Here is a 26,737-nt window from a genome sequence, read left to right as displayed (position 1 = left end):
ATTCTTATAGCTTTAATTGCGCTGTTTGCTCCAAAGTAGTCCCTGTATCCAGGTGGGATACACCAAAAACCCACTCAGTGCCACCTGCCTGTCACCAAACACCAGACAGAAAGAAACAAATTGTAACTATTTGATAAAACTGGATAGTTAACGAAAAGAACATCTTAAAGGAAAGTGAATAATTTACTGGCATTCATTAATTGGCCAGAAACACATCTAAGAGTTAATAGAACAGGTTACTGTTGTTCTTTCACTATTTGGTGTTTAGAATATCAAAATAAGTAGTGTAACAATTTCAGTTTGTCCCAGTTGGATTATTACAGATGCGTTACATTTCCCAAAACTGAACAGAATCATTAGCAGCTACCAAAACATTTATACAGGTAAGATTTGTTATAGGCGCTGGGTGTTAACAGTTAGGTTCATATGTATTTTTGGCATTTCAACTGTTTATCAAAATATATTTTAGTGACATTTATATCTTTAATTGAACGGGATTACGTCAAAATTCATGAATCACAACTCTTTCTCAAGTGACTGCTTGTCTCAGACCCCTTTTTATAGACAGGTGTGGTCTATTCCATCATTCTAGCTGTAGCATTTGCTTTTTGAAGTCGCTGCTGTGAACCCACTGCATGCTGTTGAGGAAGCAATACATGCAAATAAGAAATGCATCAGAGAGATATACATTAGCAATGTGAATGTTTGAGCATGCATTTTAGCTGCTGGCACAAAGGGGCCAACAAACAGCATTAAAGGATTGGTAGAGCATCAGAAAAGAGGAAGTCCTTTATTTTATTATTTTATTTTTGTTTGAGTCCATGGGTTTCAAGTATTTAAAATAAGAATTTTAAATATTATTGTGTCCAACCATACAGTATAGGTATACCCTCCAAGTATTTCTTGACCTAACTGTATAATAGTGGTGTGTCTGTATAGGTGAAGGCTCAACATCAGCCTTTAGAGAATGGACAGGTGAAACTGTGGCCTGTGTGCAGCCTGTCTCAGTCATCAGCAGGGCAATTTGCTAGTCTCTTTCTGTTAGCTGTGCAGTTTGATAATTACCCAGGTCCTGGAAAAAAGTGAAGGCGTCACTTGCTGCACCAGGAAGTTACCCTTCACTTTTCTCTCGTGTCCTTCCCCTGTGGATTTTACTCTCTTGCGCATGCTTATTCTGCCCAGTGACATTCTGTCAGCAGTTCCTGTTTCATTTGTGGTTTCTTTCACATAAACACTTGGTGTCTTTTATCAACTCTCACTTGGCCTCCACTTTTCTATTTTTCCCAGCTCCTCTGATTAAAGACTTTCCCTCTTTTGTTTTCTCACTACCCCCCCTTCTCTCTTGCTCTCTCCCTCTCTCTCCCTCACTGCCCTCCCACCCTGGCACCCCCTCACCCCTCCTCCCTCTCCCTCAGTGCCACTGTGTTCACATGGCCCCTGCATGTGACATGAAGCTGAGCCAAAACACCCCGGATGCCCGCTTCAGCCCTTCGCTGTTCCAGACCTTGTTAAATTTTAAACAAAACAAAAGGACAGGGGAAGGAGGGAGGAGGGAGAATGAGAAGAAAGAGAAAAGTGAGCACGTGGGGCCAGGGGAATGTGCAACAACATCACAATTTCATTCATTCACTCGTTCTGTCCCTCTGCATCATCACAAGAGCACAGCCCTTTAATTCTTGCCCTCTGTCCATTTACTGGTGTGAAAGGCTTTCTCTTGTCTCTGTCCTCTCTCTCTCTGCTCTGGGTCGGACTAGTTGAGGCTTCAAGCAAAGATCTGGAGTCTGATTGCTTCATGGACTGTCCTTCTTTGGTATTAAAGAACAACTGGCTTTGCTGACTTGCAGTCTTCATGGACAAGCTTTAGTAGCCTATCTAAAAAAGTAGGCTTTTTAATAGAAATAGCTAGAAATATGGATGAGAAAAAGCAGAAATCACTGGTTTATTAGTGCCTGAGCACAGCTTTGTAAAATGCAGTGACTTGCAGACAATACCTGAAAAGTTGGGACAGGGGTATGTTTACTACTGTGTTGCATCACCACTTCTGTGTTTGGAAAATAAGAAGAGCAGTTGCTGCAGTTTTGATAGCTAATGGATGATACGGGGTTTCAGCTGGTTAGCAGTTCTGGGCCTCCTTTGATGCCTGGCCTGGTCAGGCCAGTTTATCAGCAAATTGTGTAACTAGAGAGTCATACTGCTGGGATACGTGCAGAATGTGGTCTTCCTTATATGAGCAGGGCCTTGTGTGCTGCAAAGCTAAATACAGCAGCCTGACCCATGCCTTCCTCACGCTCTCTCTCTCCCTGCTTCACTGTCGAATCTTTACTCCGCTATCTAATAAAGCTAAAACCCCCCAATAGATAATTAACAGATCACTAAAAAACTCATCATGCAGATGCTCTCTCTGTATTTACACTATGTTGTTTAGTGTTAATGGTGCCTTCACAGCTGTGCAAGTAATCCATGTCATACTATGATACAGTGGCAGGTGCTGGCTTTTGAACTATATTGGGTCTATCTTCTCTATAAGAGGATGTCCAGTCCGGGATTTTCAAAAAGAAGCCACGCAGACTGTGCTAAGCTTTACTCTTTTTAAATGTTGTCCCTTATATACAGAGTTTTTGATTTCTTGGTCATTTTTAGACAGCCACAGTAGAGAGTAGACAGGAGGGTAGTGAGAATGACCTGCAGAATGACCTGCACCTGCAGCCTTTCAGCATGTGGTTTTCCTGCTCAACCAAGTGAGCTGCAACAGCAGCCATACAGAGCGGACAGAAAGGGTCTGTTCGCTTATATTAAATACCAAATAAGTGTTTATTAAAAAAAAACAACAACAATACTATTTCTTAGTTTCAACGTTTGTTTATATGTTTATATTATTTTAAAATCACATGCAGGTCACCAATCTGTTGTGGCTCTAACACAGACAACCATTCACACCTACAGCTAATTTAGAATTACCAATTAGCATACTGTTGGACATAGTTGGACATGCTGTTGGACATAGTGCAGCACTTTGGGTGAAAGTACCCGAGGACTCGAACCACGAAAACGCCATACAGAAGGGTCCCAGCCAGCCAGTGGATTCAAATTCAGCACCTTCTTAGTGTGACGCCACACATCCATGCTGCCAACATGGCAACCCTTAATGTATTTGATCCCAGAATAACTTGAATGCCTGCAGTACCTCGGTGGATATGTGCCAGATTTAGCCAAGCTGTGAGGGTCATTTATAGCTTCTGATAATAAATGGCGGCAAAGGTTAAGTACTTACTATAAGAAGTGATCTTGTTATCTGTATGTCTGGTTTACCCGCAGGTAATGCTTGGAACTGAAAGTGATTTGATTGTGTTTCAGCTTGTTTTAACAGCTAATCAATCAGGAATGAAAAAGTTGTCTTTGCCACTATGCACTGCTCATATAAAGACAGGGCTAACTGAGCTTGATTTACAGTTTTCTTGCAGTAATGGTCAAAACACGTCAGCTCAGTGTATCTCTGCTATCAAATGGCACGTTGCATATGAGGAAAAACAAGTTCAGACAGGAGCCTCAAGCAGCCTGCAGTTTTCAGTCTGCCGAGCATAATATTAATCCCACCATTCACACACGCTTTCTTTATGATTTTGTACACTGCTCTGGTATTCAGCCAGTCTCTAGCTCACTCCAGTGCTATTCTAGTTCTGCACGTATGAAAATGTTGCTGCCGCCCACTTAAATCTGCCTCTTTTTTTCTAAGCAGGAATCTGTCTACACTTTGATTTGTAGCACATGCTCAGTGCACACAGTCGATAATATCACATCTGTTGATGGTGATCATCGCTGTTGTCCTCAAAGCATTTTGTGCAGCATTTTACAGCACAACGACCTATACTTACTTGTTAAGCTGCATTGCCATGTTGTTTAAGCCAGCGGTTCCCAACCTTTTTTGCGATATGACCAAAAATATTTATCACGATATACATTTGAAAATTTGCGATAACGATATAACTGATGATATAATTGACACTAGACAAAATACTTTACAACTCCACAACTTTATTAGTGCAAAAAACCCCATCAATGTATTTTCACTTAAACAAGCAGCTGTTTTTTATGTGCATTAAAGTTATATAAAAACGTAACAGTGCAAATTCCTTGCTGACAGTTTAACCAAAAGGCATTTCCAGTGGAAATTGGCCGATATATCCTCAGCATAACCATGTATAATATCCACAAAACTTAAAAAGAGGTTATACACACACAATACGGTAATATTATGTTGAAGCGCAGTACGTATCACTCCGCGAGGCTCCTGCCTACGATAGCCGTAATGCTCCGACAATCCATCAAGCGGTGCGGCTTCGTAGCTTAGCAAAATCGTATTAAAACATTTGACAGATTCGAGCAACATGTACCACATAAAATCATTTCGAGGTCAATAAACACAACCAGAATTCATACATAAGGCACACGGGATTATAAGGGGCACTGTCGATTTTCAGAAAAATCAAAGGATTGATTTTAAGTGTGCCGTATTTTCCAAACAACACGGTAATAACGGCGGCCCGCTAGCATGCTCTACCAAAAATAGTGCTTTGTTGTGTATCTGACGGACGAAAGCTAAACCAGTTCCACACCACTGAGGTTACAGCATTGTTACAAACCAATTCTGATTCATCCGTTTCATTTAACGATCCACTTTCGCTCTTCTCATTCTGCGTCGCCGCCATGTGCGTATGTAAACAAAGGCACTGCGCATGCGCATTTTACCCATATTCTATCGCGATATTTCATTTTCCTATCGTTGCCCAAAATTACACCGTTATTACCGTGAATGGTATGATATAACCCAGCCCTACATGGCTGTAAACTGAAATACACTAGAGGCAGATTAATCCATTTGCCCACTTTATTATGCCTTCAGCCTTTGAGTTTTAAAGGCATCATGTGCGAGTGGCTGACAGGTACACACACAAAGTCTCGGTCTTAACAAAATATGAAGAAAAGGGATTTAGCTGCCGTGCAGGAGTTAACAGTAAAATATATACATAAATGTACAGAGAGTTGGCAATCCTCCTGCTCCTGTAATTATGATTTTTACTTATTGTCACATTAACTTTCTAAGGCCTTTGGAGCTTCATTATGAACACTGTCCATAAATTAACAAGTAGTTTGTTTATGCCTTTTTAGAACTCTCCAAATGTCATGGAATCGCAGTCGTCAGTGTTGCCATGACTCAAACAATCCACCTGATTATCTGTAGCAGTTTTGCTCTTTTGTGACCTTTAAATATTTTCTCCTTCTAATGGGCGTCTGTGACGGCCTTCAGGCTGTGGAAGTGAAGTTCTGGTATCTCAATTAAAAGCCTCTATTTTAGATTGTTAATTTAATTAAATTGGTGGCTTACAGATATGAAGTACAATTATTATTATTATTATCATTAATACGGGAGGACCGTGCTGAAATGCAGAGGGGGATTTCGACTCTGCAGTTGACTTTGGCTCATTCTGGTGTTATTGAAGTTATTTTTTTTTTCTTTTTAGAGCCATGGTGCTCTGTGCCTATACCACATACTGTTTGACTGTGTGTGTGTGTGTGTGTGTGTGTGTGTGTGTGTGTGTGTGTGTGTGTGTGTGTGTGTGTGTGTGTGTGTAAATATCCCAAATGTCAAGTTTGTCATCCACGCATTACCATTATTTTCTCGTTTCTCGCCATTTGAAAGAAGAAATATTAGTTTTGCTGAAAAGGGCAGTGGCATGATGATGAGAAGAGAAGGGTGTATGTGAAATGTTCCATCTTAATTACTGTCAGCATTATTAATGCTGTGGTACAAATGAACAGGGAAGCCCAAGGTGACAAACACATGGGAGTCCCTGTATGCTAATTAGTCACCGACGTAAACACAAATGCGTGAGTGTGTGTCTCCATGCTTGTGCAACCCACCGCTATCAGTTTTAACCTTTTGCTCAACATCAAACCTTCGCTCGCTTACCAATTACTATACTCATCTCGCCTCTTTAGCCACTGTATCAGCAGGAGGTGTTGTCAGCCTGCTCCTTATCGCCGCCGTCTCTTCATCCCTAGCTCTCGTATTTCACCCTCCCTTGATGCACTTCCCAGGGGGGTTGAGTGTGAGGTGGGTAAGCCTAAACCTCTCTGTTTGGATGGGTGTTATTGTACTGTGCTTAAGATGACTGTACCCACCTCCCCACCCCTACCTCACTTTCTTTAAGCCCGACATACAGTATAAGGCACTGCACTTTATCAAGGCTGTATAGAGTGCAGCAGAAACAAGCTGCTGCTGCTGTATGCAGGCCATTAGCAACTGCTGAGTGACAGAATGCGGAGGCTGAAGTGACACAGTGTTAGCGCTGATGAGCAACCAGTGTTGCGAACGATAACATAATATGTGTGTCTGTGAAAGCTCTTGCACGATTTGGGTAAATCTTAAAAATAATGCTCCTAAAGGAGAGCATTTTTTTTCTGATTCAGTGATGAGAAAATTTGCACTCAAAACTTTTCTAGAGGCCTGGTCAATATCTTTGTATGGTTTGTTTGCTTTTGTACATGCATAACTGTAGCCACAGTAAACATCTTGCCTCTTGAGTATAATTTGTAAAGTAAAATGAAGATGCACCGCCCATTTCAGAAGCCAGAAACCAGCAAATGCTCGGCTTTTTCCCCGAAGTGTCATTAATGAGACATAGTGCTCTCTCAGCTTGTGAAAACAGTAATAGCAGCTTTGGAGAGACCTTCCTTTGGTTTAAAAAAAAAAAAATCTGGATTCAGGAGACAGACACCCTCTCTACTTTTAAGATTAGGCTTAAAACTTTCCTTTTTGATAAAGTCTATGGCTAGGGTTGGATCAGGTGACCCTGAGTCCTCCTTAGTTATGCTCCAATAAATCTAGGCTGCTGGGGGATTCCCATGATGCATTGAGTGTTTCTTCTTCAGTCACTTTTTTCACTCATTATGTGTTTATACACCTCTCTCCATGTAATTATTAGATATTATTAATCTCCGACTCTCTTCCACATCATATCTTTGTCCTGTCTTCATCTGCTCACCCCCAACTAGTCGTGGCAGATGTCTGCCCTCCCTGAGCCTCGTTCTGCTGGAGTTTCTTCCTGTTAAAAGGGAGTTTTTCCTTCCTTCTGTTTTCTTTGTATTATTGTGGCGTCTTTACCTTACACTATAAAGCGCCTTGAGGCAACTGTTGTTGTGATTTGGTGCTATTTAAATAAAATTGAATTGAACTGGATTAAAAACAGCCCTTTATTTTTATGACAGAAAACCTTTGTTTGCTAGACTTTTTGGCACAGCCCGAAGAGCATGTTGTCTCACATTTTAAGGTACCCCTCGTGTACTGAGTTCTGATGGTAATTATAAAACATTATAGCCAACATACTAAAGGAGCTTGTGAATGTATGCTTGAGTTCATATTGGGTTTAAGTAAAAACTCCTCGAGGCAGATGCTGTTAACACGGCATTGTTTCTTTGCTTTGGGATTTTCTTTAATTGCAACTTCATACTACACTGCAGTCAGCCTTTGTTACATTGTGCATGCATTTCCTGTGTGCTAGCTTTCCTCATGTGTTTGTCAAAGAGCTGTTAAGACCAAAGGCGAGTGCTGCATCATTCATGAGTGTGTGCCACCCTGTGCCCAGACTGCAGTGACCCATAGCTGTCAACAGTGTATCCTTGAACATAATGGCACAGGTTGTGCTGAGGACACACTGCAGGGACCACTGGCATGTGGAGGTCTGTGGGTGGGGCCAGGGGATGGGTGGGCTAGTTGGGGTTGTAAATGGAGAGAAGCGCTGAATAAAGCACTAATATAAATGCAGTCATTTCTCTCTTTTTGTTTTAATTTTCTTTTTTGCTTTCGGGTACTGCCTGTACCAGTATATTTCAAAAGATGGCTAAGGTTTTTATAGGTTTGCAAGAAAAAGAGAGAGAGCGAGAGAGAGCAAGAGAGGGGTCAGGCTGTGAGTAACCTGGGCTAGAAATCATTCCCTACCCACATGAACAGCCACTGAACCACTGGACAGAAGAAAGTGAGGAAAAAACAAAGTGTGAATAACAGCTGGAGATACTGAAACCTGACATTATATATACAAGGTTTATGAAGAAAGATGTGTAGGAAAAAGGAGGAATTTTGGTCCTGCTGAGGGTCCTATAAAATATTTCATATGCACGCACACACAGAGCTGAAACCTGTGTGTGTGTGTGTGTGTGTGTGTGTGTGTGTGTGTGTGTGTGTGTGTGTGAGAGAGAGAGAGAGAGGAAGCAAGTAAGACAGAGACGCATTACATAACTGGACACCATGGCTTTCCTGCCAGTTTACTATCACACAGCAGTAACTCAGTTCATACGTGTGCAGGCTTGCTTTATTTTGTGTGTGAAAGCTTAGCAACCTCCCGTTTGTTTCTCACGCGTTCATGACCTGCTGGTAATTTATGATTTCCCTACTTAGCCAACCTCTTCCACACCAGAGGACAAATTCAGCATGCAGTGCAGCTCCACATGAAACAGCATTATGTTATGTATATAATATAAAGGCTAGAAGAAGGGTTTGACAGGAATTACATCTGACTTTTAGCTGGCAAGATATTAGACAGCTATTGCAAGTGACTGAATCTTGATTCTTCTCGCCTCATTTCTTAAACAAAACATACAAAAACACACACAAAAAAGGTTTTACTTCTGTTTGAAGCAATCCGCCAATACTGGCTGAACATGTGGTTTTTTTTTTTAGGTCATTTGTGTTACTAACATAATAATAACAATGATGATAATAATACTAATAATAACAATGATGATAACTTGAACTGATCATTTACAGAACAGATGATGGACAGTCACTGTGACATTTTAGTTATGCTTCTCGTGAGATGTTTATTACAGTTAAATTATCGCAGTGACAGTTTTTTGGGGAGCTATTATTACTTATTTTGTTATTCAAAAAAACTTTTTTGAGTATTTTAAACAAAATATGATCAATAAAATGAATACTCATCGTCAGCGGTAATCATCCACTGTAATTTACAGACATAACTCATCCGAACTACAAAACCTAGCTCACTGATTTTATATTATCACTCTAAATCTGTCAGCTGGAAACGACAGTATTTTGTGTATTTTCAGGTTTACTGCTGACTGAGATTTACTCCCATAACATTTTCACTGCACTTTCCTCTTGTGAATCTTTCTGCCTGAGGTGACAGAACATGCCACTAGCCAATTCATCCCGTCTGTTTATATTGTGCATCTGTTTGTCTTTACATCTATTATCGTTTCACTTCTTCATCTTAGCCCATTTTTATCTTGTTCTTGTTGGCGTCAACTTTTCTTTCTTTCTTTCCGTAGAGCTCCATTTATTTGCATCGTTCTCTCTGTTGCCTTATACTAGACTGCCATGCTTCCACTATTGATGCTTTTAACATGCCTTTTGGCCCTCATCTTTTTCTGCATTTGTAGAAAAAGATGATGCACAAGCATACTAATAATTAATTTGGGAGTCCAACAAACTTCCACAGCCTTGGAATTATACTCATATACTCATAACACCCATGCTTTCAGTTAATTTGTAGTACACGCTCCCATGCAAAAAACTGTATGCATTCACTTGAATACAAAAGAAAAGCTAATAAATGAAAAAAATCCCCACAGCTCTTGTGTGTCTGTGTATGAATGTGTGAGCTAGCTGACCGGGAGGCCTGTGTATTTCAATGTAAGGTTTCATAACACGCACTCATTACATAACAGCAGCAGGAGTGGAGCTGGGAAGAGAGAGGGGGAGCACAAATGTACGTCAGTATCCAACCCTTTCACTGGCAGGAAATCACTGGGGAACATCTTTTTTTCTCTCACCCTGATGCCAGCACCTGAATTTGAAGCATCCATAATACAATTCTATCCACTGCACCTAAGTGGTGTTTAGTGTTTTTTAAATAACGTGATGAAGCATGTTACCAGTGTAATGGGTGGCTTGAAGGACTGTGTTACTTTTATTTAAAGGCACAAACTTTATATATTTAATATTTAAATAGCTGCACAGGATGATTCGCTAAACACTTGTTGAGCCTTTATAACTCCTCGTGCCAACGGTCAGGCGCATGTTACACATTCATACATCGTTTGCATTTGCAATTGCGTCTGCCTTTCAGTACTGATTTATCTCAGGTTAATATGATCTGATATGGAATGATATTAAGTGGACTGAGTTTTTTTTTTCTTTCGCCAGCGTGCATTAACTAACGTTAGAAATTAAAAATGCAGAAGTGCAAGTGAGTGTGCAAATGGGCAAAAGCGAAGTGACAAAAAAGGCAGCGTTAAAGACAAATTCATCTTCAGATAAGACAACCCTTCCTTTACCCAGTGCTGCTCTGCATCCGGGCATTATCCCTGCAGGTGGTGGGTGGTAATGCAATGACCTGATAACTGGAGTTGTACAATGCCTTTAATAGCAGAGGACTGTTTAGTTCCCTTCTTCCCAGGGGCAAAGGGTAATAATGGTTTGATGGAGAAGATATCGCAGGCTGTGACCTCATTTGGATTCAGGATGTGTTTCACTGGACTGAGAGTTTGAGAGAGTGATATTTTGTGTAGTGTCTGCGTGTGTGTGCATGTTGCCCTCCTTGGTGACAAGTTTAAAAGAGATGAGCTTTCAGAATTTTACGGCATCCTTCACACTAATAATTGTCCACCTCATCCTCTCTGTTGTGATAGAGTGATGTCACATGGGCACCTGGGTCACTACAATACCCTAGACTCCAGTTCTCATCTCTCTGGCTCTGCTGTGCTACTGTTGGGGGGAGGGGGCATCACCTCGGCTGTGCTGTTAAGACTGAAGGATGTCCACTGACAGCAGACAGGAGCTCGAAGCTGAATGTAACTCAAACTGGAGCCAGTAATTAAAGCACTAGAAAAAAGTGAACACAGACAGTAGACTACCTATCATATCCAATATCCTTATAAAAGATTACTCATCAAAATGACATTTTTATACTTATAGCAGGCTCTCTTTCTCTGATTTATAAGGTATTACTAGGTATCTGAATAATTCAGAATGTTAGAAAAAATATAGCTTTATGCTAGCCACAGTAGTTCGATCTTTTACATTATTGCCCATTAATTTTAGGCTTTTAATATTTTTGATGCATTCATAAACGAGCTTTAAACTAGACTAGAACAATATTGTTTTAAAAATGCATTTTTTCTTGACTTTTTAACTCAAACTTTTTCCAGTTAGCTTAGCTTAGCATAAGAGACTGCCCCTATATGCTAACAAGTTCACAATGCTAACAAGTTAATATTGGCTTACTGTTTTTCAGGTTAATCGTAGTACAGTATGTTGTCACACTAACATAAAGTAGACAATAGTGTTCCCATATACTAATAGGCTCACATATGTTAATGTCTATATTTTTGTGTTTTTTACGTTCATCTCATCTTTACATTAGCTTACCATGTTATCATGCTAAGTTAATATGCTTAGCATGATAACATTGCACGATAACACTTGATGTATGCCAACATGTTATCATACATAATTTACAAGATATTGGCCTCATATCTCAACAGGCTCACGACGCTAACATGTTAATATTGAGAATGTGTAATATTTTTAAGGTTTATCCTATTAGTTTAGTATGTTACGCTGATAACATTTGCATAATGTACATGATGCTGAGGGAGGATCTTTTTTTCCTCATCTAACAAAAACTAAATTCTTAACAGTTTCATATTTTGACCCTTGAACATTTTATTAAACTTTGCCTCCCTTTAAAAGTTTAAATTATTCAGACTTGAGCCCTAAGACAACAGGGAAATTTAGAACATTCATGCTCAGCACAAAGTAAGTAAGAATACACAGATGCTGTATTTGCCCAACTCTAAGCACTTGTGCAAATTTAGTGTCACGCAGTGATAATGCAGGAACACTTATTTCCCATGCAAACATCCACCTCATCTCCTTATCACTTTTTACACAAAGGACAGCTTGACACATTTCACACATCAACACCTCTTTAGTCCCTGAGGCCAAAGCAATCCCTTCTGTCTGTTTGGACCGGTTTGTGCAGTAACATCTGGAAAGTTTTAAAGAGCGGTTTGTAGGATTACGAAGTTACAAATTAAGGGTTACTCATTACAAAAACGATGAAACTGTGCGGTTTAAACGGGCTTGAGACCTTCCTAAAAATTTCCATTGTGCACTATGTTGTTTTTTATCACTACCGCACATTCACAGTTCAGCCTGTGTATATCTCTGAAAGGTACAGAGAGGTAAAAATGTAATGTAAGGGAAAATGTGGAGTATTAACATGAATACAGCAAGCAGTCTGTCACCCGTGATGGCTTTTGCCACCTTCGAGCATGGCTCATCAACCACTGCCTGTCACTTTTCATCTGAGTAATCACCTCAAGTCTTCCACAGAGAAGGAGTACTGCTGAAGAAATAAAGAAAGGAATAGCAAGACTCAGACTGAGGGACACAGCAAGTAAAATGTAGGACAAATATCACTCTCTTGCCTGAGACAAGTCACCTTTGAGTAGGTATATTTTGACTTATTGTGTTTGTATATGTTTGAAGCAGAAGCATCTATTTTGTGTTGGAGAGTAACAGCTGACGTTACTGTTTTACATCTCCAACAACTCCTCTCAACTCCAGTTTCCTTTTTGTAAATGTATAAGACATCTCATCAAAGTCTCTTTTAGTCGGTTTTCTATGCAGTTAAATATTTATATGATTCATTTTGGTTGCATTTAAAGAAGCAATATATATATATATACTGACTTGGAAGCATTTATATATCACCAGAGTCTTGCCAGTCATTAAATTGGATTGGTCATTGCTTCTAATAAACAAGTGTGTCTTTACAAGCTCATGCTCGGTTGTGACTTATGTGGGTCATTGATGCCCTACGGTATGGCATGCCCAGTCCTTTACAGATAGTGTGCTGATGTCAGGTTGTATTCTTATTATTACCGAGAAGATCCACAAGAAAGAAGTGTTGATCTGTTAAATAGGAGATGGATGTAGAGAGGCTGGCCTAGTTGACTGATTGCTAACAATGACGGATGACGGGGACATCAGGGCATCAGTAGTCAGATTTTCTAGTGCGCCAGAGTCAGCTCAGGGCTCTTTATTTCATGTCACTGGACGTTATTGCCCAAAAAACTATATACTTTGCTGGTAGATATCATACAATATAGATGTCTGTATTCAGAGAGGGCAAGGTCCTCAGTGTCAGTAGTAGCTGTTACATCTTCGTGCTTAATCTTAAATTAAACATTAATGTGTGTTTCACAGGGCTGAAGTCCTGAAATGAACTGAAGAAGTGGAAGTGCTACCATAGCAGTAGACTAAAATGGTCTTTGGCGTGTATAATTTTGTCATCTGGATATTTTCTCTCTCTTATCAGTGATTGCATTTCAAATCATTGGGACGCAAGACTAGTGGGACCATTATTTGACCAAAATTTGCCTTTGCAGGCTAACTCTCGCTCTGACTGTTTCAGTATTTTTAGGATGTACAGGATTTTCAAAGGCTTCTTGGAGCTGGAATTTACTGGAAGATTGTGCAGTCAAAAATAGAGAGAAGTGTTCTTTAAGAAGAAATTAACCAGCGGTGTTTTTATATGTGTTTTATTTTTTTTCCAAGTATTGCAATTGGATTCTAGGGACTCATTTGTGTGTACAGTAAAAGCAGAACAAGTATTTTTACTAATGATTAATTTTTTTTAACTATACTCAGAGGTGCCGAGCCCACAAGGGCTTACAGGAAGAAAGTTATTCTTACATAGAGAAGCAATAAAACTATGGGGAAGTATGCAAATGCTTAGCACATTATGCAAAATTGGATAAGCTGTGCTATTTCTTTCCATTGCATCGTATACCACATAAATAAATATATGGCCGTCTCAGAAACCGATGAATTGAATAGCTTCTAGTGAAAAATCTAATTGAGTTGCAGATTTCAGAGTGTACTTGTAAGCTTTTGCAGAAGTAAGATTTTCAACATTGAGAGAAAGTCAGGTTTCTAATAGTGCCGTTTGTTCTTTCATCCTGTGAGTCTGTGCATATTTATGTTTGTGTTAAAGCAGTAGTGGTGCACACACTTGAATATTTGAGCCTAATGTGGAAGGGAAACTGTTATTTCCTGAGCCTGGGGAAAAGGAAGGAAACCATCTTTAGATACCAACACACACACACAAACTGTACTACTCCAGCTCCTACATACAGTAGGGCTAGGAATAGACTGACTTCTGAACATGAGCACACCCACCTTAAAGAGCCTGACTATTATTTTTCAAATTCACAGTCTTATGCATTGGCCATATAATACGGGATAGCTAACCACCTTGAGTAACACCCATCGTTGTTTATCATGTTTTCACTGCAAGTGGGATGTGGTTCATGCATTTGGAATAATGACAGATGCCTCCTATAACTTCCTTCCCCTACAAAAACCAGGAAAAGACCCTGGTTTTCTCTGATCTACCTCTGTAAACAGGATGCTCACGTCAGAGTCGCACCCATTTCTCTGTTTCCTACGTTGTGCATTCCCATGGCTAGACTGAAATGTACTTCCATCCAGTCATCCCACGTCCATGTGAGATGGTTGTAAACGGCATTGTCAGTACAGGAGTAGCTATCAAACTTAGCACAAAACCAGCCCACTCAAGCTGACTGTATTCTTCTCCTTATGAGGGAAAAAAAACACTTTCTGATTTTGGGTCAGAATTGGATGGATGCACGCATGAAGATGGTTAATCACTGTCACTGTCACACTGTCTGTGTGTGTGTGTGTGTGTGTGTGTGTGTGTGTGTGTGTGTGTGTGTGTGTGTGTGTGTGTGTGTGTGTGTGTGTGTTTATGTCAGCGAGGATAAGAGTAGGAGGAGGAGTGGGGTGTATGAGTGCATGTGTGCACATATGCTTGTGTGGGAGAGAGCATGCTCCAACAAAAGACCTAAAAATAGTAAGACTATGCTCATGTGACATATTGAGGCTAAAAGCTTGTGAATAATTTGTTTAATGCAACACATTCTCCTCATAAGCTCTGTCATGAAAACATGTTCCTGCTAGTAACCTCTGCCAGCCAGCAGGTTGGAAGAGAAAGTTGTATCCAGCCTGTTTCAGTACCTCAGTTGGGTTTTCTGTCTGTTCATGGATGGCATTTGGATCATTTTTATATGTTTCAAGCAGGTACAGTAGTCGAGTTAAGTAAACACAGATACCAACCTGATAGTAACTATGTACAGTAACAGTCTTAGTTTAACTTAAAATTTCAGTCTTTTAAGTTGTTAAATATATCTTTACGTTATCAGTTCAGTTCCTTATCCAATCTTCCCCTTCCCCACGTTTCCTCTTAATGGAAACGCGTATCTACTGTTTACCTCGCTTATCCGAACCATTTATTACAAGTTGAAATTGAAAGTAGACACCTGTTATATTTGTCTGTTGCCTTGTGAATGTATTTGTGTGCGCCACTCGACTGGACTAAAGTTAAATTGGAAACCAACTTTGCAAAATGTAATAGACTTTTATTTCCTCTCAGATATGTGAATGAGGCATTAGGATTTAGAAATGCGATCAAGGTATAAACAAGTGTTTGGCTTGTCGTGTCTTGTCTTGCCAAGACGACTTGTTGACTTATTTGAAGCTGCGCATGCAATATCATTATATGCAATTATATGCAACAGGAATGATGTTCCAAATCTGTGAAAAGAATAAAAAGGGAAAGGGACCGCTTTCCTAGTGTCTGGTATTTTCTTGTCTGTACCTAAAATACTTTATACACGTAGTCACAATAATACAAATCATTAATGGTGTTTCCTGCAAAGTGGATGGTAATAATGTCTCTTTAAAGAGAGATAAAACCTTCAGTTTCATTTGCTCCTTTCACACTCCACTTGTTTCAGAAGTACAATTAAATGAGTGTGGAGATCAACAGTGGGGGTTGTGGGGGGGGGTTGCACAGAGGGAACAGTTTGTGTTTTTTTTTTTTCTTTTTGAAGGCAGCATGAATGACAAAAACAGAACATCCAGTGATGTTCACTTATGCCTTATTCTCAAGCATGAAATGTCACAAAGACAGTTTGTTGAGTTTTTGTTTTTAACAGATATATATTATTTTAACAGCACCTACAGTTCTTAATAAATCTATTAACCACCACCAATGTAAGGTTTTTGCTACAGCTGCCCTAAATTAACAGTATTGCTCACTGACATTTTTTGTTTCTGTAATGGATCTTACTTTTTTTTTTAAAAAGTAAAGCACATTATTATTATTATTTTTAAATAGAAAGTACATTTGTGTGTTTCTTGTTTTTATGACAGTTGGTCTAATAAATTTAAGCACTACACTTAACACAAAATCTCCTTGAATCTCGAATTCACCATCTCAGGCTGAGTGCGACGTAGTACAGATGCCAGATTCATGATATTACATATTTGGTTAAAAAAATGCCTGTGAGGATTTGAATAATTTAAAACGTACAGAGATAGCTAATCGCTTATTCACATATTTGGAAAATATTGGTAATTACCTAATTGGATTAATGCATTAACCTAAAGTAAGAAAACAGAAAAAGAATGTTACATATATCCTTTCACATCTTTTAAGCTAATTAAAGCACATTTATTCGCACCAATAGGCTTTCAGCTTTTAATGCCTACTGTGAAGTCAAAACTGGCTGCCAGAGCACTGAGAGAAATTCTGAAAGAAATGTTAAACATATTGTCATATACACTGGACAATAAACAAACAAATCCTTTTGATCATAATGAGCTTTGTGCACAGTATAAACCTTGTTTAAGCTGTTGTTACCGGCAGATCTTCACATAAAACAGTAAGAGTCATCTTTTTTGCCTAGAACCACAGACCCGATATGACTCATAATATGCACATAAATAGATTTTTTTTCTGCTTAATACATATTTCTGTCATTTCTGAAGTGTGTGTTAAGCTGCAAACGTGGCGTGTGTTTACCATGTTTCACTTCATATTTTGCTCACAGAAGTTTTTCTTCTCTTTAAAATCGAGCTGCTCCTTCATTTCTTATCTTAAACTTCTTTAGAGCCTTGCCCTCTGTCAGCCGCCCTGTAGTTTTAAGAATACCGATACAGCTCTCCACTATAGTTATGCACGACTCGTAATTGACATTTAACAACAGTGTTTTGTGTTACATACTCAGCATTCTGTCAGAGCAAATATCCTTTTGCAAACGAGACTATTGATTCTGCTGTGAGCACAAGATTAGCTTGCACCACTGAGGAGATGTTAGGGCTCAGGCGCTTTGCTAATTTCAATAAATAAATAAATAAATAAATATCCTGGGTCGGTTTGAAACTCTGCATCTCTCGCAAGATAATCCGATAATCATCAGATTAAAATGTGTATGTATTCTCGTGACCGTCGTCTTAACTACGCCAGCTCATGCAGTGCCACACAAGATACAATCTGCATGTGAAAGACCTGAATTATTTAAAGCCATGAGAGTGTGTGCAAGTTCTCACTTGCTTACCATACTGACTCTTTCTTCCATTAACTCTCCACTGCACCTCCCCAGCCCCTGCTTTGCTTAGCGTTTAGAAGGAAGTGAATAATGTGTGAAGGAGACGCCACAAGAAAGATGTGGATAGTTTAGAGCGAGCCACAGGACAAAAGACATTTTTCTATGACCATCTGTCGCTTGGAAAGGAAAACTTCTTGCGCCATGCCACAAATCTCTTAGCCAAATTAGAAAGCAATGAGGTTAAACATGCTGCGAAAGCAAAACATTGAAGCTGCAGATAGCAAGGGGGAAATCCAAAGGCAGGCAAGTTGGACAGATAGAAAGGCGAGATGATAGAGGGGAGGAGGACAGCACACGCCAGCCCAGGGAGATTTTTGCGGAGGTGGAGGTAGACAGAAAGCAGGTAGATGTTTAGACAGAACGATAACACAGCCTGGCTGACAGAACGCCTGATAAGCAGCCTGACTGTCAGGTTTGGCAGGCTAGCAGTGAAGTGAGAGATGCATGCAAGGGGGAAAGGCAGACAGACGGGTGAAACTGAATAAATGAGACCCAGATATTGTAAAAGCATCATTTTAAAAGAGGTTTACCTGGGGTTGAATTTGAGAGTGGGCTGCACTGTTTTGAATGCAAATCTGGACTATTCACTTCTCAGTCTAAAGCAAAGCATCCAATGGCGAAAGTTGTGTGTAATATGTTTAGACTTCATGCTAAGCCTGCATCGTGATGTTAGCTCTCTTTGGCGAGCCGGATAAATATTGTCAATTTTGAGCTGCCTGAATGTTCATCGGGTTCCTGTTTTTTGTTTGTTTGTTTTTTTTGCTTGGTTTTTGAGTGACATCTTGACAGCTTGGTGGCGCAGTGGTCAGGTGACCGTAGGTGTAAACTTGCGAACATGAATGTCTCACCGTATTAGCCCTGCAACAGACAGTGACTTGTCCAGAGTGCAGAGCCCAGTGTCATTGTGAGCTTTTAGCACAGAGCACTGTTATAACAAAATATAGACTCAAATAATCAGTAGAACGGTTAAAGCCTGTTTGCTGGGTTTGACTTGTGCTTTATATTCATGGGAAACTTTCACTATGCCTTGCTCGTACCAGACAACTCTGACCCTACGATCTGAATGTTGCAACAAAAATCAAGGCTTATCAGACCAGGCGATGTTTTCCAGTCTTCTGTTATCGAATTTGTGGGGATAGGTTAATTGGATAATCCAAATTGCCACTAGGTGTGAATGTGCGAGTGAATGTGAGTGTGAATGGTTGTCTGTCCCTATGTGTTAGCCCTGCGACAGACTGGCGACCTGTCCAGCGCCCCCCGCGACCCTGAAAAGGATAAGCGGAAGCGAATGGATGGATGTTATCGAATTTCAGGTCAGCCTATGCGAATTGTAGCCTCATTTTAATGTTCTTAGTGGCACCCAGTAGAGTCTTCTGCTGCTTCAAGGTTTGACACATTGTGCATTCATTGATGCTTCTGCATTCCTCGGTTGGTTATTTAAGTTACTTCTCTTTAAGCTACTTCTCGTTCCTTTCAGCTTAAAGAGTTCAGGCCAAGCTCTTCTGACCTCTGGCATGAACGAGGCCAAAAGAACTGCTGCTTCCTGGATATTTTCTCTCCTTTGGACCATTTTCTGTAAACCCTACAGATGGCTGTGTGAGAAAATCCCAATAGATCAGAAGTTCCTGAAATACTCAGACTAGCCCATCTGGCACCTGCAACCTCGCTAAGTTCATAGTCAACATAGTCAACTGGGGGTGACCGTGGCTCAGGGGGTTGGGAAGCGTATCTGTAACCGGAAGGTCGCCGGTTCGATCCCCGGGCTCTCTGTCCTGGTCGTTGTGTCCTTGGGCAAGACACTTTACCCTACCGCCTTCTGGTGTTGGCTAGAGGGGCCGATGGCGCGATATGGCAGCCTCGCTTCTGTCAGTCTGCCCCAGGGCAGCTGTGGCTACAACCGTAGCTTGCCTCCACCAGTGTGGGGCCGATGGTTGTAGCCAGGGCAGCTGTGGCTACAACCGTAGCTTGCCTCCACCAGTGTGTCAATGCGAGAGTGAATGAATAGTGGCATTGTAAAGCGCTTTGGGTGCCTTGAAAAGCGCTATATAAATCCAATCCATTATTAATTAAATCTGATTTCTTATCAATTCTTAGTGTGAGCTTGCACATCTTGACCATGTCTGCATGCTTAAATGCATGGTGTACCAAACAAAGTGACCCATGAAAGTATATGCTTTTGAGTGGTGTTGTATAGCTGTCTTCACTACCCTAACTTTCTCTGATTTTCGAAAAGTTTCTTCAGTGGTTTCACGTGGATTCTAACTGCAGCAGTAACTGATTCTGTCTAATCTGTATTCACGTCAAGTCTGCAGTGCTAACTGGACAAAACATTTCTTTCTCTGTTTCAGGGAAGCCCCAGAGCATCGAGAGCTCAGAGAGGGTCCAGCTGTCTGGAACCTACAACGTTCGGAAAGGGAAGCTTCAACTACCAGTCAACCGCTGGACCAGACGCCAGGTCATCCTGTGCGGCACTTGCCTCATCGTCTCCTCTGTGAAGGAGAGCCAGACAGGGAAGATGCACATCCTGCCCCTCATTGGAGGAAAAGTATGTAAAAGTCACACCATGGCAGGGTGTTACTGTTGTCACATAATCATTTTCTTTTCTCCCTCTTTTACCCTGGTCTTTTTATGGTGATGTTATATAGTTTATGCCTCGGATCATAAACCTATAACATGATATCATCAGAGAATGACCTGATAAAGTCAATGTTATTACCCTCTTCAAATGCCTCCCTGTGCAGGCAAGTTTGTCCTTGATGAAATGTCACCTTTAGTTTGACATCAAATACTGCTTCCTGCTTTGTTCATTTTAGCTCTCAAGGTCAGACAGGAATTGTGCAAGCCAGGGCTAAAGCACTGATGTGTGTTTTTTTTCTTCTTTTCTAATTTGGAGTCGAGACACACTTTAATATTTAGTGTAATGGATCAGTATAGCGTTAAAACAGCTTTATGTCACTGTAGCGTTTTAAATTGCCTTCCCAAAAGTGACCTTTATCCATTTATTGCTTTATGTGCGCATGTGTGTATCTGCTAAACAAGCTCTAAGGGCTCCTCTGAAAAGCCTTATCTGCTTGTCTGCCTGATACAAAGAACACTCAGTGTGTCACCACGCCCAGTTTTTAAACATTTCACACACAACACATTGACCTCGAGTCAACCCTCTTTTCTGTTTCTCTGTGTTTGTCTATAGTGAGTTTGCGTGTACGCCTGCTAGTATTCTGTTCAAACAACATAAGTAGTCAGCCATTCACCGAGCCTGCTGGAGTATGTGACTGTGGATGACTGAAAAACAATTTCACATGCACACGTTTTGTTTCTAATGTCAGTCACGTGTGTGTGTTATTTCATTATACGAACGTGCGTGCTTTTTCTCTTTTTTACAGGTGACTGAATCTGACTAGCCTGCAGACATTTAGTGTGTTATTTGTTTCAACTGAAGTCCTTTTATATATATATATATATATATATATATATATATATATATATATATATATATATATATATATATATATATATATATATATATATATATATATATATGAGAGAACTAACCTATGTAGGCCTCCGTGTTTCATGTTTTCCTTTCACTTTTCTTTTCTGATGCCTAAAGATGAGCTCTTTGATTTATATTCAGAAGTGGATAAGGGATGTCAGTATTTTACACTCCAGTGACATTATTGTGTGTGTCTGTCTCCAGGTGGAGGAGGTGAAGAAGCACAATCATTGTTTGGCCTTCAGCTCAGCAGGGCCTCAGAGTCAAACCTACTATGTCAGCTTTGACAGCTTCACGGAGCACCTGCGCTGGCAAAGACACGCTGCCAAGGTATTGTGTGGGCAAAAGAGTTCGAGAAAGAAAAGGAGGAGCATATACTCCCTGGGCACTACTTTTGGGTCAGCTGCACTGTACGTTACAACACGCTCAACTGCATTACACCCACCACAATGCCGCTGTCGTATGAACCCGGTGAAGTTAAAACTGCACATATTTCACTGCTGTGCAGTCTGTACTCTATAACCTGTCTGGGTGCTCTCACACACATAAACACCACTGATGGCTCTCTCCTCTCTCTCATTTGAACTCAAGTAGGCCATAGCCAGAAAACCTCTTTTCTAAATATTAACAGGGACATGCATGTCACCAGCGCCCTGAGGGCCACTCAGAATAGAAGCCTGGATAGAAGCGGCACGTGCTGCAGTGACGACTGCTGAGCCTCTAGCTAAGTCAACTCTGAAAGGCTGCCGTTCACAGACAGTAGACTTTCTCCTCCAACATGACAGATGTCGTTTCGGTTTATATATCCACGTTTCTTTGAAACCGACTTATCAAATGGACACAGACTAACTACTCTCTACACCTGCAGTTAACTAGATTACCCAATGTTATAACTCGTGATGTCAGGTTACCAAGCTGTTGGACTGTCCCTTGACTTCTTCTGACTCTCTAATCCTAAGAAGATTGCCTCTGAATGACATTTGAGCCCCTATCAGCAGGCTACAAAGACATCATGAACCAGTACAGTCTTATGTGGTCGGGGTAATCCTTTTTAACTCCACATTCTTTTTCTCTCCCTGTTACCTCTGCTCTCCTCTCTTCTTTGCTTTCCACTCCACCTCTTTTTTAGATGGTGTCCCAGAGAATCCACTCAGTTGATTTGTCCTGCTGCAGTCTGGAGCATCTTCCTCCCAATCTCTTTTATAGCCACGACCTGACCCACCTCAACCTAAAACACAACTTCCTGCCTGCAGATCAGCGGCTGCAGCAGCTGCAGAGGTACAGTGCCATTATAAGACTACTGTAAACACACCTGTGAATGAAATAACAGACCTGAAGATTCACAATAGGTTGAGGAGGTGGTCTGGATGGGCCGGCTCGGGCAAGATGAGAACTAAAGAAAGATATGGTTTACAAAAGCTTAGTGTAACTTAACAACAGCTGGAGTCGAGATAGGCTTTTGTACAATATGGAGGAGACAAGACACCGACACAGTGAGGCTTCAGTGGGAACAGCAAGTCACGGCTGGCTGGTTTTGGAAAGCTTTAGCTTTTGCCTGCAATTTGCAAGCCATCGACCTGAGCAGTCTAGGACTGGGGCCATTGGCACATAGGGACCAAAGAGGCTAGCCAGGGCTGTACCAGGCTAGGCCAAATCAGCCCAGAGCCCAGAAGGGTAGAAGTGTCTGCAGGGAAGCTTTTAATGTGCCTGGCCTCCCTCGCTCTTTCTCTCTGTGGGCACCATCTGCTGCATGCTTATCATGGTCGCAGATTAAAGACCACAGCCAAGATGCTGTATATGTGTCTCCACGTGTGTATGTGCACTTATGCATTTACAAATTAATATATTTGCACACTTGTTTCAACGTCTCTCTGTGGAGAAGATTACCATAAAATTGTTACCATTTGAATAGTGTGAATCTGGTGCCTGAGTATGTGTTAGCTGTGTGGAGTGTCAGTGTACGTGAGAGCTGCTTGCGTGTTGCATGCAACAGAAATAGTGGCTGCAGGCTACTGATTTGGGGTCAGCGCATACAGAGTCTTGATATAGTATGGCGTGTTCCTTCATTTTAACATGGCTGCACTAAAGGAATCCGCGCGTGTGTGTAGCTCTGCATCTATGATCTTGCTCCCTTTTGTGTCTTCTTGATAGAATATTGTGAATGAATGAGGTCAGGATTTTATGTTTTCCTACCACAGTCATTTTTTTGAGTCATCTTTTTTTTTTTTTAATCCCTGGCATAATGACTAATATTTAAAAAAAGATGATGTGAAGGGAAAATAGCTAGTTTTAATAATTGAGTGAAACACAGCTCCCCTGCTGGTCAAGTGAGAGACATCAATTTAGCCCTGCCAAATCTAAGTAGGCTCATCCGCATTTGACCCAGCATGACAGAAAATGAGGTCAGTAATGAGAAAGAGATGAATAGTTAGCTGAAAATAGAGAGGTTCTAACAGAACCGCGCAGCAGAGTTACTCGAGTAGTCGCTTTCCCCAGAGAGACTGAAGTCCAAAAAGCTGGGCTCAAGAACAATAATACTCTGTATGCAGCCTCTATGAATGTGGGTGTGTGTATGTTTTTGTGTGGACTGTTGTGTGAGAGTCTGTTTTGGTTTCTGTATAAACACTAGCTTTTCTCTGACATCTGATGTGGGGTTATATTATAGTGTCTTTTAATTTTCCAAGACCAATGAACGTGAACCTGCCTCATGGCTCCTCCCCCCTCCGCCCCTTTCTATTTTCTTTCTGGCCAAATACTAACTGGTGGGTGATTTGCCAATCAGATATGCATAATCAGTTGTCTCGGATACTAGCGCTCTCCTCTGGCATGGGACTGCCTTCCCAGCATGCATCTCTTTTTGAGACAGAGGTTACCACTCACTGAGGGGAATGGCTGATGTTCCATGAATTTCATTGAACCTTTGGCCTTTTTTATTTACATATTTATGATAGCTTATCGAGTTATGAAGGACATAAAAGTCATTGAAATGAAGCGATGAAAGGCCAAGTGACCGGATTAAAGTTCCAACTGGTGCGCTCCTGCTAATGAGTAGCAAACATATAATTAAACGTATAAATAGCTAACTGTATAAACTGATAATTCTCTTTGAGGACACGACTTTTAGCAAAAACATATTGCAAACAGTTGCTTCACTGGCTTTTTAAAAATAATTAGTGCTGCTTTAAATAAATAAGAATGTAAGTAAGGTCAAAGCAGAGTAACATGAGAAGACAGAATGTCACAGCATGACAAAGACGCGTAGGGACTGTGAGGAGGGGGTGTGAGCGTTACTCAGCAGATTGCAGGGGCTGATTTAATGGTGGAATGACATTTTCCCACATGCTCCGCATCCCCTGCCTGCAGGAGTCACCCTCAGCTGGAAATTCTCCGTCACTCTAATCAATAACCCGACGTCTAGGCTGGCTGCCCCCCCATATCACTGTGATATACTGTGTGTGTAACCTGTGTGTGTATAGCGCGGAAAATCAAGTGCCACTGTTAGCAGCTGCTCCAGCGTGCGATGCTAATATGGCACGCTTCTCATCTCCAGATGCCTAGCTGAGCTCTCCGTGATAGATGATAGCAGGTCGCATGCGTGTGTCGGCATGTGTGTAAATAGATAAATAAAGACAGAGCGAGCCAACTCCTGTGAAGGTCACTGATCTGCCAAAGGGCCAGCACGCTGAAAGCCACTGGTCACTGGTGTTTAAACGTACAACAGGCGTCTTTGCTGTGTTTGTTTGCTAAACATTCAAACGTGAAGGTTTAGCTGTACTATGAAGGAAGGGTTTGTTTATGGGTGTGTTGAATCTCACTCTGTGCTCACTTTAATTAAAAAGCATGGGTAAACTACACTTAGTTGAGATGTATAGATTTTTCTCTCTTGCAAAACTAACAGGATGAAACCACACTTTTCAATCACCCTTGTCTTTTCGTTAATACTTTTATTCACTGTCTCTAGATTTTCTCGTCTTCGGAGCCTCAATCTCTCCAACAACCACCTTGGCCAGTTCCCCCTGGCTATCTGCGACATACCCACTCTGACAGAGGTCAACCTCAGCTGTAACTACTTGGCCTCTGTCCCCAGCTCTGTGGGTGCCATGACCAAGTAAGTAAAAAGAAGAACATACTGAGAACACAGAAGTTTTTTTGTTTGTTTTTTTTACCAAAACTTGAAAACCAACGGTAGTCATCATGACTGTAAAATCAAAATATTTTATAGAGTCAGAACATGAATATATCTGAGTTCTAGTTCAGAAGGATTTTTTTTACTTTTGGTTTTGCTTTTTGTGTTTACCTTGCTTGTTAACTATATGCACAGCAGTGGCAGTGCACTAAGTCCTTGGGAATTGCCCAACTCTGTTCTGTACAGAACCGAAGCTTCTGACTTGGGGCAAAGCTTACTTGCATAGATGCCATTTGAGTTTAACTAATGAACCTTTTCGTAGACCAACCTCTTCAAGCATTTCCATAGTCAAATCTGAAAGTTACCTGGCAACAGTCACGTGACATGGCAACCACAATGATATATACATTCCTACTTCCAACATATAAGAAAACACCATAAGCTGTACATGTGATTCTGTGGTTTTTGCTGTAGTTCTCGAGTGTTCCCAGAGTCTTTTACTATATTATTGAGCAGATTTGTTATGAATGCCGTTTTGTCCGTCTCTTGTTTTGGTGAACACCTTAAGTTTTTTTTTTTAAAATTCCAAGCTACTTACGTTTCCAAGAAATACTTTTTTTGGCTGTACAAAATTTCATAATTCTGAGCCAGCATTTTGAAGAGGATGGAACATAGGTAATGTTGTTAGCTCAATGGCACTTTTTTCTCCTTTTCTTTCCATTACTAGTCATTCGCTGTAGAAAAAAGCCCCATTACTGGCTCTTTAAAGCAGTGACAAAACATATACTTAAAAAATAAAGTCAGGACTTTGACCTTCAAAATCCTTGCACGTTTGGTCGATTTTACTCCACTTTGAATTTAGGGATTACGGGAATCAGTCTAGTAACTAGGGCAACACTTGCAGTCTGGGTAATAATAGAGGTCCTTTAACTCAGCCTTTCTTCAAAACCTACAGGTATGTTTGCACATAAGAAATTAATCTCTGGAAATTATCTAGCATACCTGTAAATTCCTGAAGTGGCCAGTAGTGCATTTATGCAGCTACTGCCATCTACTGGGCATCAAGTTCACTGAGTTTTGGAAATGGCAATTGTTTTGTTAGTCCTGCTTGATACAACATGTCACAACAAGCACACTAACTATATATAGAAATACAATTGTGGTCTTTCTGTGTGATCTGTGTGATCTTTCATTAATTATGCCAACTGTCTAATCACATGTATTTGTCTCAGTTTGCAGACATTCCTACTGGATGGAAACAGCTTAAATGAACTGCCCAATGAGCTGGGTTCCTTGCAGAGGCTGAGTTACTTGGGCCTTTCCTTCAATCAGTTCAACCACGTGCCCCAGGTGCTGGAGCGGCTGTCCTCCATGGAGAAGCTCTGCATGGCTGGCAACCACCTAGAGACTCTTACCCTGCAGAATTTCAGACTGCTCCATGTCAAACACATCGACCTAAGGTATGACATGGTGTCCAAATTATTACCCATTTATTCACTATGAAGACGAGAACAGCATGTCCTAAGAGTTTGTCCCAGGGTTACATGTGACACTGAGAA

At 40.8% G+C, this 26,737-nt stretch overlaps 1 protein-coding gene across 1 annotated transcript in view; it reads left to right on the top strand.

The window, feature by feature from the left end:
* phlpp1 (PH domain and leucine rich repeat protein phosphatase 1) overlaps positions 1–26,737 on the top strand; it is a 44,768-nt gene that overhangs the window by 10,454 nt on the left and 7,577 nt on the right. Inside the window, exons 2-6 of the mRNA XM_085377642.1 lie at positions 19,908–20,104; positions 21,257–21,382; positions 22,182–22,330; positions 25,014–25,160; positions 26,411–26,638. Coding sequence (XP_085233768.1) covers positions 19,908–20,104; positions 21,257–21,382; positions 22,182–22,330; positions 25,014–25,160; positions 26,411–26,638 — 847 coding nt within the window. The remainder of the gene's footprint in view (positions 1–19,907; positions 20,105–21,256; positions 21,383–22,181; positions 22,331–25,013; positions 25,161–26,410; positions 26,639–26,737) is intronic.

Source organism: Diplotaxodon limnothrissa, linkage group LG18 (assembly GCF_057381915.1).
Source record: "Diplotaxodon limnothrissa isolate DT_005_m linkage group LG18, D_limnothrissa_male_GT1.1, whole genome shotgun sequence".
NCBI classification, from domain to species: Eukaryota; Metazoa; Chordata; class Actinopteri; order Cichliformes; family Cichlidae; genus Diplotaxodon; species Diplotaxodon limnothrissa.
This window is presented reverse-complemented; position numbering and strand designations above follow the sequence as displayed.